The following is a 17,268-nucleotide window of genomic DNA, read 5'->3' as shown; positions in this document are numbered from 1 at the left end:
TATCATAGAATCATAGATTTTTTTTTTTTGGTCTTAATTCCACAAGGGATAATATATGATGCACAGTAATTTTCGTCATCATTCACTATAGTTTGTGTATGTTGAATATAGGATCAAATACAGCACTTTTATGGTACAGGGGGCAGCATTGGCCTGTGTAATAAAATGTACTTTATGGGTGAGAGACAGGCAAGTGAAAAGCCTCATGCTTCCACCTCTCAAAAACTGATGTGGTGAATAAAAATCTTCTTATTTTGAATAAACTTCAGTATTACCTTTACAGCAGACCCTCTGAGAAAGTTGTATAGAGGCTTCAGAAAGCCTTCCAAATGGTCTACTTTGACCTTATTGAATGTTTGCTAGTGAAAAAGGCAAAGATTAGAAGGCCAGTTCTTTTTGAATCCTCTAATTATATGTTTCTTGTGAGTAATTAATTGTTTGGACTACGACTCCCACTTTACCTCTTCTGCCAAGGCATTTCCTAGCCGAGTTTTCAAGCTCTCTTCATACTTTTTGTTTTTTGCAAAGCATTTTTGAAAAGCTCCTCTTGCCTTAATCATCATTCCTCTCATGCCTCTTTCTATAACTTGTCATGTATAGAAATACAGGTTTTAAGGCTTTCTAGCACTGTGGAGGTCATTACAGAAAAACAGGCTTTTAAAAACGCCCTTCAAGAGCAACAGTGCTTTTGTGGAAGCTGCAATGCTTCGAGTGAATGCACCACCGTGATTTAAGTAATGACTTCAGGTGTTGTCAGCATGGAAGTGTTCTCATTTTGGTGAGCCTCCCACATTGAAGAAAGTTTCTGCAGGTTTTCCTTAATGTCTTTACAGAAACTGAGTGACGTTGGGTCAAAAAAGGACAGACCACAGAAGAGGAATGTACTTCTCCTGGTGGCAAAATTAGTTGGTGGTATTTGACAGAAAATTTCATGCCAATCACCAGACCTTTAATCAAAACTGTCAACTTGAGTCTCTTGACTCAAAAAAAGTTTAAATGAACAAGCCCTTTTCCACCACGCTAATCAGTTGTATCTTTTTGTGCTCATGCTTTTACTGTCACTTTTGTAAATTACTATTATTTTGTTTATTTTCTTAGATGAAAAGCTAAAATTTTCTTTCCCCCAATACTGCTGCTTGAATTTGTCTGTAGTATGCCTAGTACTGGTGGCAGTCTGAGACTGAACACCTTGTTAGGATGCAGGGAATGTGGCAAGAACCTTAATATATTATCTTTATCTCTCTCTTTCTCTAGATACATATTTGTGTATCATTCACTGTTTCTGAAACTTTTTGAAAGTGCAGCATCTCCTGAGCTGGCTGCATCCCTGCCCCTTCTGGACAGAGAAAGGAAGAAAACTATCCAAACTCTCTGTAATTACTGGATACAGCAGAAATCACAATACCCCAGCCCCGAGGGAACTGGGTGATGGCTTGTAATTAAAGGCAATTAGCAATCCCTTAGACTGCTGCTCCTTGATGAGGTTTAACCCTTGTCTTCCAATCCTCCCTCAGAGTATTAATGACTCTAGAGTTAATAAAACTGGAAAGTGGAAATTGCAACAAAAATCTGAAATCTTCATATCAGTGTAACTCCAGATGCAAACAGTTGCTTGTTCACACTGAAATAACATTGAGTTGAATTATGACCCTTTAAAGCAGATTTAGTAGGTTTAGGATGTTCTTGACTATCAGATGGGAAAGGCATCTATGCTTTGATGCCTAATACCTAGGTGAATATTTTATACTTTTTCAGCAGCCAAAAGCTGAATCAGGTACAAGTAATTCTGCTCACTACCATCTATTTTGTAGTAAAGTGTGACAGAATTAATTATGCCATTAGATGAACCGTCTGATGTATTCACTTTCTGAGTGTCATGATTTTTGTTGATAACTCTTCATACATTTACCAGAGTGGTTACATTCTCAGTGTTCAGTGTTCTGAAGTTTTGTTTAGCCCAGGACAGAGTGCTGTGATTATGAGGGTTTTTTTCCCTAAGAATGCCTACAAGTCAGCTGCAATGTCTACATATTTCCCAATCACTCCTTATATTTCAACATGAAGAATAAACAGGAGAATGCAATTTAGTGATAGAGCTGATCCCCTCTCTCTGCTCCTGATCCCCTCTGAAACAAACAAATTGTTCATAACTGAAAATAAACAAGGAACTTGCCCTGCTATGATAAAGACTGAGCAAAACCTACCCAGTGTATTTTGGCATTAGCAGAATTAGCAGAAATGTCAGAGTTTTGCAAACTGTTTGAATGTAGTATTAACATAATATTTTGGAATACGTTGCTGGCACACTCATCACAGTGTTTGCAATAGCTGAAGTTCAGAGATCCAGACTCAGATGTGCAATAATGAACGCAAAGACAAATATGCTGCTGCAGTTTTGATGGGAGGCATTAGTGGCAAGAGAATAAAACATATTCTGGATTATTTATGCATGGACAGACACGAATATATTGCAGTTGTACTAATTCTAGAGCTTAGTATAATGTGTCATATGTAGTTTGAAGCTTTCATTCTGCCAAACCAGATTAATTGATGGGAGAAAATGTGTGTTCACACAGGCAATATGTAGGAATAGCAATAGGCAATGTTTCAGCATGCTTCTAGCACCCTGTGCTAACTCTTCAGCACAGGACAGCTTTGCTGGTTTTGCTGCGGTCCAGCAAAGACTTTGGAAATGTTGGGTTTGAAATTATCACTCCAGTTTGCTTGTGCTCACCAAAGTGCTGTTTCTGTCAGACAGGCCTTGGAAGTGTTTTTGGATGTATTTCAATGGGCCTTTTAAATGTTATTGCTATACCCAGCTAGCTCTGGAAGTCTGCAAGGAGGGCTCCAAACTTGCCCACTCTTTATTGTCTTTGCTTACAAAAATAAAGGAAAGGTACTGTAGGTACCCCAGTTTCCTCCACAGCTGGTTGCAATGGCATTTTTCCCTGAATTCTCCTGATCTGGCTCCTGTCTCAGCTTCCTGGTTTCATTTGGTTTTACAATTAGCCATCAGAATGCATAGCCCTTGTATTTGGTACCTTAGGATCTCACAGGCTTTTGGCTGTGAAAATGCAATGAAACAAAAGGCCATGCACCACACCAGTTCTCCTCTAGCACGTTTTGAACAGGCTCCAATCAATATTAGTCTAGTTTTTCAAATCTGCAGAGGTGTCCTAGCCTGGCACAGAATCTCACCATTCTCTTTTTGCTTATCTCCACCTTGCTAACTTTGCCTGACTAATATCTCTTCCCTGAGTGTCTATCTTCATAACTCTGACAGTAGTTCATAGTTTGTCTGATATTTCTGCAGTCGATAGTACCTTCCTTTTGATTTTTAGTTTCCTCTCCTTTAATTCTTACTTTCATCCCCTTCTATTTGCTTTTAGCTATCAGCTGAAAGTAACGTTTTCTTTTCTGGCTTTCTTTTATAACTTCTCCCATTATGTATGTATTGTTTCTGACATTATCTGGTGTTTTAAATGCATGAATTGCATAGCAAACAATAGCATGGTGAAGGTGAAGAGTACCTAGGTTCTGATAATCTTGACTGGCTGATTATTGCTGAGGAACGGAGTGAGTCATTGGGTAAATAGATAATATATGGGTGAAGTACAGACATACAGGGTGCACCAGCATCAGCTTGTTGCTGACATATTTTGTAACTCCTAAGCTGGAGCTGATATTTTTACCATTTGAAGGGAAAATGTTATTTAAAGAGCGTATGGGTTGTGGCTTCTTATTAAGACATCTCTGTTCAAGTGATGTTCCTGGTAATAAATGAAACTTCATGGAAAATGGCCTGACTAAAGCTGAATGGGGTGGGGTGGTGGGTGGTGAAGCAATTCTGTGCATTTGGCAATAAATTGAAAGAAGTATACAAGGGGAAAAAAATGAAGTCTAAATGTGGATTTTCATTTTAAAGGGGATTTTCATTCTACTGGCTGCTTTATGCAGCTGTGGTAGAACACATGTCCATGGGATTGAATACTCGCCTCTGGATTTCACAGGGTGTTGCTGTTATTTATTGTTTGTTTATTTATTTATTTTTAGATATCTAAAACTTGTGGGACCTAAAAGTGAGGGAGCTTTGTCTCCTACAGCAAAATCAAAATCTCAGCATCTCTGTATTGATTTAAGTGATCACCTAAGGAAACCCTTTGTAACTTTAGGTGGGATGCTTGCATTTGTAAAGTCCAATATCAAATGTGGTTTTTTTAATGCATGTTGGCAAAATGATACAGAAATAATGAAGGATGGTAATACCTTGTATTTATAGTTTCCTTCTCCTCAGTGGAACTCACTGTCCTTTCTCGAAGGTAGGTGGCAATGCTGTGCTGGTTCTCAGGTGGTGACACTGAGATAAGGAGTAGGAAAATGATTACCTGACACCTATGAAACATGTAACTTAGGGTTTGGGTCTCACTGGTGAATCAGTGAGGTGAGGAATGCCACAAAGTCGGTACAACTCTGATAATGTAAGCTGGAATTGAGTATAGGCTGTTCCCTTTCTGTCAATACACTGTAACTTTCTGTGGAGCCATGTGTAATATCACTGGGATTAAAATGAGCCCTGGTGCTTCTTTGATTTTGGAAGAAAAGTTTAGGGATCTGTGGATTTACCTCAAAACTTTTTTAAGCCTTCACCCCCCTCTCTGGTGAAATCTGTCTTTTGCATGAATAGATTCAAGACTTTCTCCTGCGTATGTGAAGCATGCTTCAATATGCAGAAACAGAAGACTGAATTGGTCAGCTGCACAAAATCAGCCACACAGCCTCAGAGCCTGAGCCCTCTTGCACACAGCAGATCCCAAAGCAGAAACCCTACTGATTTTTTATTGATGTATAAATCTGCGATTTTATCTTTTTCCCACTGGGTAGAAGAATTTCTGTGCAGGCAGGACGGGCTGGTCTTGCTTCGCCTGGCTGGATTTTGAAGTAGTCAAGTTACATGACTAAAAACTGATTTGAACTCTTTAAACAGGGGCATGCTTGATTAGGCTAATTCATGTATTCTTCACATTTCCACAAGCTACTCTGAGTGTTGCTGTGTGGACTTGCACAGCTGGAGTTGGAAGTCATCAATGAAGCCTGTCTTCCCTCATATGGTGAACTCTCTGTTGCAGGCTCTGCTTCTCAAGAGGCAACTTTTGCAATAAGTGACAAAATGTCTTAGGGCTAGGACAATGTGTGGACAGTTATCTTCCCTTTGCTCTAGTGGCTTTGGCTGAAAGCATCTCATCAATAGCCTTAACTAAACAGAGGCATGCAGGGGATCTTGCCAGAGTTTGAGAGGTGATTGATAGGTCAGTGCAATGAAGGAAATCCCTGTCCTTCCTCCTGCTCAGAGCAGGAAGCCCACAGGTGTGGAGAGGGATGCCCTGTATCTTGATCCCTGCTGTGCCTGGGGTCAGTACCGGGACAACCCAAGGGGACCTGAAGGCAGGCATCCCTCCACCGAGCTGGGTGTTAACCTCCCCTGTGCAAAGCTCTTGAGTTTGATCCATAGGTCCTGTTTCAAACCTCATCCATTGTGAATACTGTGTTCTCCTTTAATGCATTGTTTGTGGTTCTTGTTGAAAGACATCGATACATCCGTGACTAACATGTTGGGCTTGATTACTCTTCAGTGTATGGACCTCCCCTGCCGTGTTTGGCGGGGGGGATTAGGCAACGGTGCTTTAACAATTAATTTAATCTAAAAGTAGGTTTTGCCCCAGTTGAAGCCTTACAGACTGCTCTGTGCGCCGCTCTCTCAGGAAAGCAGGCTGACAGCAATGAAGCAGACGGCTGTTTGCCAGGAGCGAGTCGCTCACTTTCTGTGATTTACCCTTCCTTTTCTCTCTCTTTTTCTAAATGGTTTGGCTTGGTTGGGTTTTTAATCAGACGCAGCCTTTCTCCAATAGCCTGTTCTCCCTTGCGCGCCTGTGTTTGTGTGTGTGTGCGGGAGAGAGGGAGGCAGAGAGAGAAGCTGTGCCTGGGCTATGCTGACAGACGACTTTTTCCTCAGTTGTCAGGTTTTGAGCCTGTCGGCAGCGCTGCTGGTAAGTGGAAAAAAATTAATTCCAGGGGTGGCGAGAAGAAGGCTGACCCACTGGGAAGCAGCCCGGAGGGACCGTGGGCTGCCGCTCGGGCAGCCTTGCAGGCAGAGCCCAGCCCTAGGACCCTTGTGTCTGTGACTGCCCAGCTGCCTGTGCAGACAGCTCTCTTGTCAGCAAGGGATTTCCCCCCGCTCCTCCCTTGATAAAGATCCCTCAGCTGGTATTAGTGATCGTATCCTTGGCTTATTGTAAAAAACCAAACAACACTCCATCCCCCCCCCCCCCCCAAAAAAAAAAAAATTCCAACAACAAAACAAGGGAGAAAGGAAAAACTCAATGTGGAGATGAGCCTCTAACCCCCTCGGTCAGCCCGAGGATGGTGGCATGCTGGCACAGCTGCCCCCCCACCTCGTACACCTGAGCGCTTTGGGGCTGCCCACGCGGCCCCGCTCGCGGGGAAGGGGGTGTTGAGGGGGGAAGTGGCTGCCAAAAATGTTGTCTGCTCCCGGGCAGCGTTAAAGGTGGAGCGTGTGCATGTGCTGGGGGCAGCATCCATCCTCGCTGAGCTTTAACCAAAGCCGTAACCTGCAGCTATGGAGTCACCGACTAAGGAAATCGAAGAATTTGAGAGCAACTCACTGAAATACCTGCAGCCAGAGCAAATAGAGAAAATCTGGCTTCGTCTCCGAGGCTTGTAAGTAGTACTTTTTTTTTCCCTATTTCCTTCTCTTGTTTCCTCCCATTGTCAAAATTATTGTAGCACTTTTCCCTTTCTTGCCGGTATCTTCAAAATCTCCCAAGAGTTTCCACACCTGCTCTCCATAAATACAGTGACTTAATCTTAGCAAAAGATCTATTTGCATCCTTAAATTGAACTGCCTGTTACATTGAACAAATATTTTCTGGTGGGATGTAGATATGTCACTAATGAGACACTGTAAGATATAAGTGGTTACTGAGATGCTAATTACTTTAGCTGTTACAATAGAAAAGTTGTGTTATAGCTGAATGGTCCTTAAATGAATCTTCAGCTTTCAGTGGTCTTACCCTTAGATGCAACATGCAGAAGAGTTTCCCCCCCCCCTTTTTTCTTCTTTTTCTCCTGTAAATGTACACATTTCTGGAACTGACATGGTTAATAAGGACAAAATAGTCAGAGAAGGTACAATGGGAAAATATTTCTAGCAGCATTTGTAATGGCAGGAAATTAATGTTTCATGGATTGGATTGTACTTATTGATTTATAGATTAAGGCTGACTTGCCATGAAAAGATGGGATACTGCCTCTTTAGGAGAAAAAAAGTACCTGTGCTTAATCAAGAACTTGGCACTGCAGAAGAGTAAAAGTTTATAGGCTGTAGAGTTTGTGTAGCTTATTTAGAGTCAGTGTCTGGCATCTTTTTCAGATTCTCAGTGTGTAAAATACCACGTACCAGCAATAAGATCCATTATTGGCAGCAAAGCATTTATTCACCCATCAGTTTTTGGCCAAGACAAAGAGGAACATTACCATGTTGAGCTGTATCCCTCCCAGTATTCAGAACTGGTTGTTGTTGGGTTTTTTTTCCCTTTTTTTTTTTCCCCTTCAGCCTCACATGTTAGAGTTATTAAAATTTCAGCCCTCAAGGGAAAGGGGGGAGGCAAGGCGGTGTGGAGGTTAGAAAACAGCAGAAGCAAGAAAATGTAGAAATAGTAAGCTAATAACTGAAAACAAATGGGTCTAAGTTAAACTTGAGTTGCTCTTTGAGTGTTATTTTGTGTGAGCAGTGATGACATATTTTGTAAAGCATATCTAAAACTTCTGTAGGACTCCAAGCAGTCTAAGAGATGTGCATGAATATGTATTTTTTTTCAAGGCATCACTCCAGGAAGCCTGTTTTGTGAAGGAACTTAATCAAAGTAGATGACAGCTGTCTTGTAAGCCTTCCAAATAGAACAGCCACACAAAACAAACCTTCTTATTTTCAAGTCTGTGCCATGCTGTAGTATTAGGAGTCCTTCAATTCTTTTTAATATGGAGTTTAGGAGCATGCTCATGTATATTCCACCTGAAGTTCATAGATAAACTTTAGCAGTCTTGTAGTTCTGCATCTGTGTATCACAGATCAAGCTTGGATCTCTTCTACCTTTTGGAAATGTGGCAAAACTGTTAAGACTTATTCTAGATACATAATAACCAAACCTCAGGCTGTTTTTCAGGACAACCCTCTCTGTTGGCAGTTTGTGTGAGGGTAACAGCCATATCCTTTCTCTTTCTTAATTTCAAGATTTTTTTTTTTTTCCTCTAAAGAGGAGATAGAATTTCAGATGAAAACTGAAATGTCTTCTGCTCTAATTAAAGACTGTGGAAGATTTTCCATTCCCAGTCATTTTATGGAGGCTTTTAGCACTTGCACGCACACACACACACAAACTGGTTGCAAACTGAGGTTTGGCATCATGTTTCATGTTTTTTCCTGCCCATTTTTATGCATGCCTATATGTGTAAGAAGAATTAGAAGTGCACAGCCATCTTAATTAACTGTTAAATTAAAGGCTTCATTTTGGAGAGATCAAATACTACTTGAGAAGATGCCTCTCTCTGCTGCCCCTGGTATACTGACAGCTGTATCACACAAGAATTAGTTACAAGGCAGAACAAGCTACCAGAGCAGTGTTATAACAGGTAGTGAGAGAGTGCGTGCTGCTGACAGAAGCTGGCCAAGGAATTGTAGCCTGCAGCAGGCACAAATCCAGAAGGTAGTTTGATCCTGACCCCATTTCTTATACAAGAAGGGCTGTGATGATTTAAAGAGTTTCATGTGCTCAGTGCTGGGTTGGACATCTTGGTAGGACTTGACCCGTGGCAACTCTGGTATCTTCCTCCCTGTCTTCCCATCCCCAGTCCCATCTGGTGAATTTAGTCACTGTGACTCAGTGAGTAAACTGACACTGATCACTTCTTGCAGTACCTGGCTTTTCCTGGGAGTGGGGAGGGGAGATTTTAAAAATGTGACCCCATCTCAGCCCACCTGGTTTGAAGGGAGTGGAAACCCAAGAGCTTTTCAGAGTCCCCTAATGCAATCGGGTTTTGCTTAAGCAAGTCTGGTGAGGTCATTTTTTTGCCATGTGCATTCTACAGTTCTGTCTTGCAGGACTGTTGGCCTTTGGAGGTTTGGGCATGGAGCCTGTGTTTTCAGAGAATAGGGAAGGCTTTTGGACAGCGTACAAAGGGCAGAATTTTGTGAGTCTGAATCTGGGTGTCTGTTGCAACATGGATCATATGTTGCTGTAAGAGCCAGATGAGAGATTGAATTTGTCTCTGGAGTAGAAGGATTTCCTTCTCCTTTCCCTTCTGTATCTCTCCAGGATCTGGTTTCTTGGTCAGAGCATAGCAGTATGAGATGATGTTCCTTAGGCCTTACACAAATTCCTTTTGCTTTTACTGAGAAGAGCTAAAATACTAATGCAATAACATTACTGAAATGTGTTTGCCTGATGTGTTCATGGCTTAATGATTCTGTGTGGCAGTTCATAAGAGAATCACATCAGTAGACCTATACTGTTTTTTCGGGTTTAAGTGAGCGTGATAATTTGCCTCACTGGACTGTACCTCACTGTCTTCTGTACCAAAATATTTGGGTGTCTTGAACCAGGGATCTATGAAATAAATGTTGTGGTTTACACATGACCTCTTAAATATTCATTCAGGTTTAATCACAGTTTCAAAAAGAATCCTCAGTGGTTTATTACCAATAAACTTTCAGGAAAGCTTTCTGAATCAGCAAAGGTACCATTAGAGGTGTATGAAACTCTCCGAGGAAAATCTCAAAAGTCAAGAACTGAAATGTTGCCCTGTTTCTTATGTCATACCAGAATATCAGGGAGAGATTTACTCCATCAGGGTCTTATCTTCCCTGGGAAGCAACACACCAGCTTCCCCTGAGCAGGGACCTTCCAGAGACAGACCTGCTTCTGAGGTTTTGTCATCAGCAGCAATGAATCAGACAGGAACAGCTTCATGTCCCTTCAGGAATGCCTGCCTCCCAGGAGTGCCTCTGGGCACACATGGTGCCTCCCCACCACCCTGTGCCTCCCTGTCCCCACAAGCAGGCATGTGCTCTCACTTTCCAGCTGCTGATGGGCTGCCAGCTGTCTCTGCTCACTGCTGGTGTGTGCATGTGCTCCTGCTGAGTGTGTGTTTAATTCAAATGCAGATCAACTTGATTCCTTGGCTGCTGCTGAGCAGTGGGCATATCCATTTGTTTTTTCACACAGGGCCTGACTTTGAACCGTTGTCTCTTATTCCCCTGCAGTGCTCAGCCTGCAACAAACTGTGTTTCTTACGGATGTGTTGATTGCTTGCTTATGGCTCTCAATAGCTGCTACTGCTAGAATCTAGTCTCTTGCTCTGGCCTGTCTACCTTACCCCATGGACCCTGTCTAGGAGGCAGTCTTTTATTAAGACTTGCCTTGTTCAGTTCTGGGCTTGGACACTGTGTAGACTGGAGTTACATATGAGTCTGCCCTCCACTCTCCTATGATTGCTAATAACTCACTCTGTTTAGCTTGGGACCTTCTGCTCTGCAAAACCAATTGGGATTCAGATTAGGTGGGACACATTAGAAGGCACTGTCAACAGCAGAACTTGGAGACCTGATCACAAAATATGATTGCATGGTTCATTTTCAGACTGACAGTTTCTCTAGGGAGGTATGAGCGGTGGTGGCTGTGTTGAGGTGTTCTTGTTTTAGCACTTGGAACCCTTGCTGTGGGACTGTGAACTCCAATTTGCTAATTAAGACTCTTACAACTCCATGAAGTGGTTTCAGTTACCTCCGTGTTTCTCAAGAACAGGGAAAGGACTGAGGCACTTTTTAACACTGATCAGATGTTGTGTCTGAAGGCACTGAAGAAGGCAGAGGCATATATCCAAAGAGCTTTGCTAGTTTCAGCAGAGATGTGCTAGTTTACAGCAGCTGAAAACCTAGCTTGAAGATATTTTTGGTTTGATTTTTGGTTGCTTTCATACAGGAAAATAAACCCTTGGTTTCTAGCTATTACAGCAGTACCAGCGTCACTGGCATCTGCTGGCACCACTGCAATGCTTTAAGCTTTGAAGGAGGAGAGGAGGAAAAATGGACTTTAACCTTCTTCCCAGTAGCTGGGATTATAATGTTAAATTGCTAAATAAATAACAAATCCCTTCTTTCTCAGTGTAATACTTCCTCATGCTGCCAGAGATGACATTACCAACAGCAGCAATCTCTGAACTGTGACTCAAATGGGATGCTTGACTTCAAACTCATTCTTTGTGCTCTCCTGCTCAAACCTCTCAATGTAGAGTTGGTCTAAGAGATCTGATGGGGAAAGAAGACAGAAACACATGTAAATGAGTGTCTTTGAAAACATCGTGGTTGTGCTGAAGATCTGGAACAATGTTTTAGCACTCAGAGCATATCCTCAACTTCCTCTACAAAACACCATGCATCCTATCGGGAGTGAAGAGTTCCCACTGCAAAAGTTTGTGTATGAGCCAGAGAAGTAAGCGGTGAAGCAGCAACTGATTCCAATGGGAAAACATGGAGCCTTGGTGGCTGAAGACGATCTGGCAAGTGTTAGAGTGCCACTGTTCAGTTGGCTGTTTCCCTGTCTTATCTGTATGTGTTCTATGATATTTTTAGGTTTCCTTAGCTGCAAAATGTGACATACGGAACAGCTGGTTCTGCCAGTGACAGTATCCTGATCTGCTTCATTTTCATTTACATGGCTATCATAAACAGGAAAACAGAGAGCTCCCTTCAATTCCAGGGGCATGCTCTACACAGTGGGCTTTATCCCCAAATATTTTAGCTGGCAGGAGACAGAAGAGGTTAAAAAGGCCCCTGAAAAATCACCACTTTGTTGGGAAATGTGTAAATTATTTTTCAAGTGGAAAATATGAATATGCTAATTTGTTTCCGGAGGTGAGAGAGGCACTTGGGATGTCTTTGGTCGTGGTTTCAGTCCTCCTGAAACTCCTGAGGGTCTAGGATTAAACTGAAGCCCTGTTCATCATGGGAGTAGAACTGAGCTACCTTCAACTGTATTTAAATACAGTTGCTGCCAGCCTGTTTCTCATTTGGCTTTCCTAATGATCACAGACAGGGATTTTTTTGTTAGGGAACCATGTCAAGAAGGCTCTCTGTAGGCCTCTTAGATCTGAATTTCACTTTTCTTTTGGTTGTCACGATACCTAGAAGGGTTGAGAAGGTTTCACTGGTTAGTGAGTGGGTGCTGGGTATTGCTGAAAGTGAGAGCGCTCTAGCATGACCTAGAGAGTCTTAGTTTGGATGAGCTACAACATGACTGCAAATGACTCAACTTGTTTTAAGGATTTCCAGGGTCTGGCTAATCCATTATGTAGTTCTGCCAGTAGTGTAAAGAAGGGCTGAATTTTACCCTCAGACCCATAACAACTTGTTCTGTACTGCCCACAATATAGCCCTTGAAGGAGCAAGAGGAAGAGAAGTACCAGCAGCTGCTAATCTCATACCCAGCAAATGGAGAGGGGAGAAGATATAATTTAATAAGTAGCAGAAAAGAAACTTCAGAAAAAGTTAGTTACAAAGTGTGGTGTTTGGAGGTGCAGTAATTCAGTAAACTGATATATTTTGCCACAGTCCTTCCATTATTTTATTCCACCCAGTGACTTTTATTTGAATCTTAAATCAATAGATGAGTCCTGTAGGTAACAAAAGAGAGGAGACTTCATGTTTAATACTAAAATGTTGACTAAGAAATAATATACACTCTCTAGTTTTGCTATAATCATTAAAAATAAAAAAGCTTTCATTCTTCTGGGGGTAGAACAAATGAATCATACCTCAGCCCAAAAAGCAGTTATTTATTTCAGCAGTCATAACAAAGAAGACCACAGCTGTCATAGAAGAAAGGGGCTCCCTTTATAATATTAAATTCAGTGCTTTTCAAATATCTCTGCTATAAAATCCTGCATAGGAAACAAGGATATGAAAAAAGTTATTTTGGGGAAGATGAATTTAAGCCTTGGGTCAGAGGGAAATTAAGAGCCTCTTTCTGGAATTCTTTTTTAGAGCTGTCTCAGTGGGGTAGGAGTCCATACAGAAACAAATAAAACTCGATAGAAGGCAGCACTGAAAAATCCTCTGCATGTGCATGTGCGTGTTTTAAAGGCTGTGAGGCCAGCTCATCTCCTAATCTGCCAGCTTTCGGTGGATTCCAACACTATATTAAACCCAACTCAGCCCTTGAAAGGATTTTTATTTAGTGTGTTTCTTTCTCTTCCTGAAATTCATGTGAGGTTTTCCTATTCCATTCTCTCTTATCTTCCATGGAAAAAAAACAATAATCACTTCAGCCCCTTCCAAATACTAGAAATGGTCTGACTCTGATCGTGACTGATGGATGAGGGAAGACTGAGGTCCATATACTAGGGCTGACTCATTAAAACTCTATAGCAGCTGTGAAACAGACCTCTCATGAGAGTGTGTGACTTGCTCTCAAAACACAGGGGATTTGGCTAAAGCAGCGGTTTTCTGCAAGACCTTGTTTGGATTCATAAGGCTGGTTTTGAGCTCCTGAGCTGTGCTGTAAATACTGGGAAGAAGGAGCTCATTGATATCAACTGGAATCCAGTTCCTGGTCTTTGGAGCATTTTCTTGTTTCTTTTCTTTGGAGAGCTAGATTTTCCAAGGAATTGATGGCTCGAGAAAAGTCAGTTACCCCCATGATGGTGCAAAACTTTCTCCCACAGTGTTAAGTCCAATTTCATGCTTGAATTTGAATTGTAGCTGAGCAATAATCCTTCCCACAGCAGACTCACTACTGCTCCAGGACTCTGCCAAAATGTGTCTGCAGTTGTCTTGAGTATTTGAAAAGCAGATTAATTTTGAAGGTGTTATTATAAATACAAAGAAACCAGAACTGACATTTTAAAATAGATTAAGAATGGAGCTCAAAGTCTGATGAAACTGGTTGTAATGAATTCAGCTCGCTGACTTTGGTGGAATCAGGATTCCTCCACAAAATTGGTAATGTCCATGTTGGGGATTTTTGAATTCTTCCGGTCAAGAACAGGGGTGCAGAGCTCTCAGAAAGCCGTAGCTGTATGTGGCTGTCAAGAAGATGTTTGAAAGACTCTGTTTCTGGCAAGGAGTCCAAGTCATGTCACAGCAGTCTGCCTTGCCTTCTCTGGGAGGACCTCCATGCCTACCAATTGGTGACATTTGGTGGAGAAGTGTGTGTGAGTTCAGGCATGCAGTGGGGGAGGATTGTCATAATCTTTCTGGGAGTGAGAGATGTAGGAGACAATTTAGTTATGAAGATGCATATAGACATGTATAAGTTCTGTGTTTTTCTTCCATTTCTATCAAGATGTGGAGTCATTTTGTTATTAATGTGACACTTTGAATGGCTATTAGTAGGTCTGTGTCATCACTTCAGGAATGATTTCTTACAGTCCCAGGGACAGATACTATTCATGCACAAAACTCCAGCCAAGAGAGAAAGTTGCACAATATCCATCTGTAGCACGAATCCTGGCTTGGTGCAAATCTCATTTCAACACCAAGATTAGCACAAATTAAACACAAGATCTCTGCAGTTTTTAACAGCTGAGACCATGCAGAACCCTTGAGCTGCAGCTGTGGCATGCAGGGAGTCCCTGCAGGGTGCGTACCACAAGCTACAGCAAGCGTCCAAGGGCAAAGGAGCAGAAGTAGATCATAAACCCCCTCGCAAGGCTGAGCAGTTCAGATGGTTGCTGTAAATGATGCTCAGATCACACTTCCTCCCATGCCTCCTGTGGAGCAGCTGGTTTTCTAGGATTCACTACAGTAAGCAATTACTGGTGTCTGCTAAGCAAGGAGTCTGAATACACAATTTAAATATGCTCCTATACACACATTGATGCAGCAGGGACAGTTACAGTCAGATGGGAGAACTCTCTTTTTTCAGACTTGGAAAAGTGAAAGGAGAGGAAGCTGTGGGGGTTGAGGCTGGGAGAGGAGAATTAGGAGATCATCTACAGAAAAGCATACTGAGTCATGAAGAGGGTGGAGAGGAGAACCAGAAAGAACTGCCTTTTAATTTTTATTTTTTTAAAAACAAAACAAAACACAAAGGTGGTGGGGGAAAAATAGTCCTGTGAGTTCTTCAGGTCCCTGCATGGAAACATTTGTTAGATTTATTTACTTCCAGATTAAAATAGCTCACAGCACAAGATATGTGGAAGCCATTTAGGAGTTGGAGTTTTGCTGAAAATTCTAGGGACTAAGGCTGCCTTTAAGGACATTTGGAAATGCTGTCCATTCTGTAGTACAGGAATTTTTTCCTCACTCAAATTCTAAGTGGAGGCTGAGAAGGAAAAAAATGAAGAGCACCTCTAGTAATAAATGCTGCACAAACCACTACTTCTGTATCACCTTTTGAGCAAGTCTTTGCTGAGGTGAATGAGAGTCATTTCTTCAGGAAGCCACTGTGTTGTTTCTTTAGAGGATGGGGGAACTTTCTTTGGTATCTTGGCACCACATTGTTGTTGTAACACCAGCCAGAATTCTCCTTCCCACTGTTCCTATGTTGTCTGGACAGTCATGTTTCCTTTCCCTCTTTGCTCTAGTGTTGCAGGTGCAGAGAGCCTACAGCTTTGGATGCATTTTGACTAGATGTGTAGATGAAAGGATTTTAGAGAAAGCCTTTTGTATAAATGCTCAGTGATCTCTAGAAGATCTGTTTCTAATTAGCTCGACTGCAGTGAAGATATCGTCTTGCAAATGTAGGAGAATGAAATTTCTCAGTTATGCAAATCTGCTGAATAACTTGGAAAAAATTATCATAATGGTCCCACCTAGTCTCACAATGTATGAACCATCAAATTGCATTTTGAATTACCTATTTACCTTATGGAGGCAGATCTGCTCCTCTTCTGGACCAGAGGGAGGGAGCTTGGCTCCTCCCTTACAGCAGCCAAACTTTTAAGAACTAGTGTCACTGTTGCACCCATGGCATTTTCTATATCAAAAGGACAGGACTTATTTAAAGACATCTTTATATCTGAGGCTTCTGGAGACACCATCCTCCCTCGTGGTTGCTGTGGCATCTAGATGCTTGTGAGACAGCTGATGACAGCATGGAGTAGGGCCTTAAGGAACAGAAATCTCACACAGCCTCCTCCATTCTCTGTGTGCATGCTCAATGCCTGTTCCTATCCACCCACCTGTCCGTCCCAGTTCCCTCTCCTGAAGTTTCCTTCTGTGCGACAAGGAATTCCCCTGCCGAGACCTCAGGGCAGCATTTATGAGCTGCAGACAGCAGCATTGCCACCTCTCCCTCTTCTCATTGCTCCCTTCCTTCCCTCCACCTTCCTGCCTGATTTGGTGGAGCCAGCTGTGTGCCATCACACTCATGTTGTTCATGCCTTGCAGAGCGAAGGAAGGAAAGATGAGCAACCTTCTTCACTCTCCGCAGAGAATAATGTTGTAGTGATACACAAATGATGCTGACAGAGCAGCAGGCAGCTTGCTGAAGGTGCCGAGCCCCACTGCAACCAGCAATTTTGAGGACAGAAGCCTACGTGGAACCATGTTTCCTCAGCTTGCACTTGCCCATTGTTGTTCAGATGACTTTCTGCTGTAATGTCCCTGCTTCTGGAGAAACACAGAGTGCTGAGAAGCCCAGAAAAAGAGCACTGGTCTCAATGAGAAGTTTGAGTCTTGCCTTTTCTATGAGTGACATTTAATAGTTGGGCTGTTAATGAGGAGGCAGCGTTGGGACAATAGCACTCCTGACTCTCTGCAGAAAGTAGCGTTGCTGAAAGGCCTGAATAATTTTGCAAAAATAAAGGCACGCTAAAGGAGGGGGTGGTGGGGAGTTGGGGATGAGGAAATGAACCTTCTTTTGGAATGGGAACACTGCATCTTTGTGCAGCAGTTTTTTCTTCCCATCTTTAGGCTTGTTCAACAGTAATCCGAGTGTTTCAGCCTGTAACCCGGAGTCAGGAGAGGGCCTGGCACAAAAACATGAGATTTAAAATTCTGCGTCACACCAGCTGTCTGCTAGCAGACAGAGGGGGTGGGTTGTGTTCAGGGGGGAGGAAGGTTGGAGGGGGAAACAATAGCAGGCAACAGTCTGATAGATTTTAGTAGAGCTTAGAGTGAGATGCAGATTTGTTTAGTGACTTCATGCATGAGGCTGGTCTGGTCTGATGTAATTCCAGTCCATGTTTCCTGTC

General features: G+C 42.3%; 1 protein-coding gene across 5 annotated transcripts in view; it reads left to right on the top strand.

Moving 5' to 3' along the window:
• The window catches only part of PDE1C (phosphodiesterase 1C), a 299,114-nt gene that overhangs the window by 92,872 nt on the left and 188,974 nt on the right, over positions 1-17,268 (top strand). The window contains exons 1-2 of one of the 5 annotated variants that reach the window (XM_054161026.1): positions 5,806-6,044; positions 6,633-6,735. The exons of 3 other annotated variants lie outside the window; for them this stretch is intronic. In XM_054161026.1, coding sequence (XP_054017001.1) covers positions 6,635-6,735 — 101 coding nt within the window. In that variant the 5' untranslated portion in view covers positions 5,806-6,044; positions 6,633-6,634. Of the gene's footprint in view, positions 1-5,805; positions 6,045-6,554; positions 6,736-17,268 lie in introns of those variants that run through there. One more of the 5 variants, XM_054161025.1, reaches the window with a different exon arrangement.

This window comes from Dryobates pubescens, chromosome 4 (genome assembly GCF_014839835.1).
Source record: "Dryobates pubescens isolate bDryPub1 chromosome 4, bDryPub1.pri, whole genome shotgun sequence".
In the NCBI taxonomy this organism is placed as follows: domain Eukaryota; kingdom Metazoa; phylum Chordata; class Aves; order Piciformes; family Picidae; genus Dryobates; species Dryobates pubescens.
The sequence above is the reverse complement of the archived record's forward strand: the minus strand, read 5'-3'. Positions and strand labels throughout refer to the sequence as shown.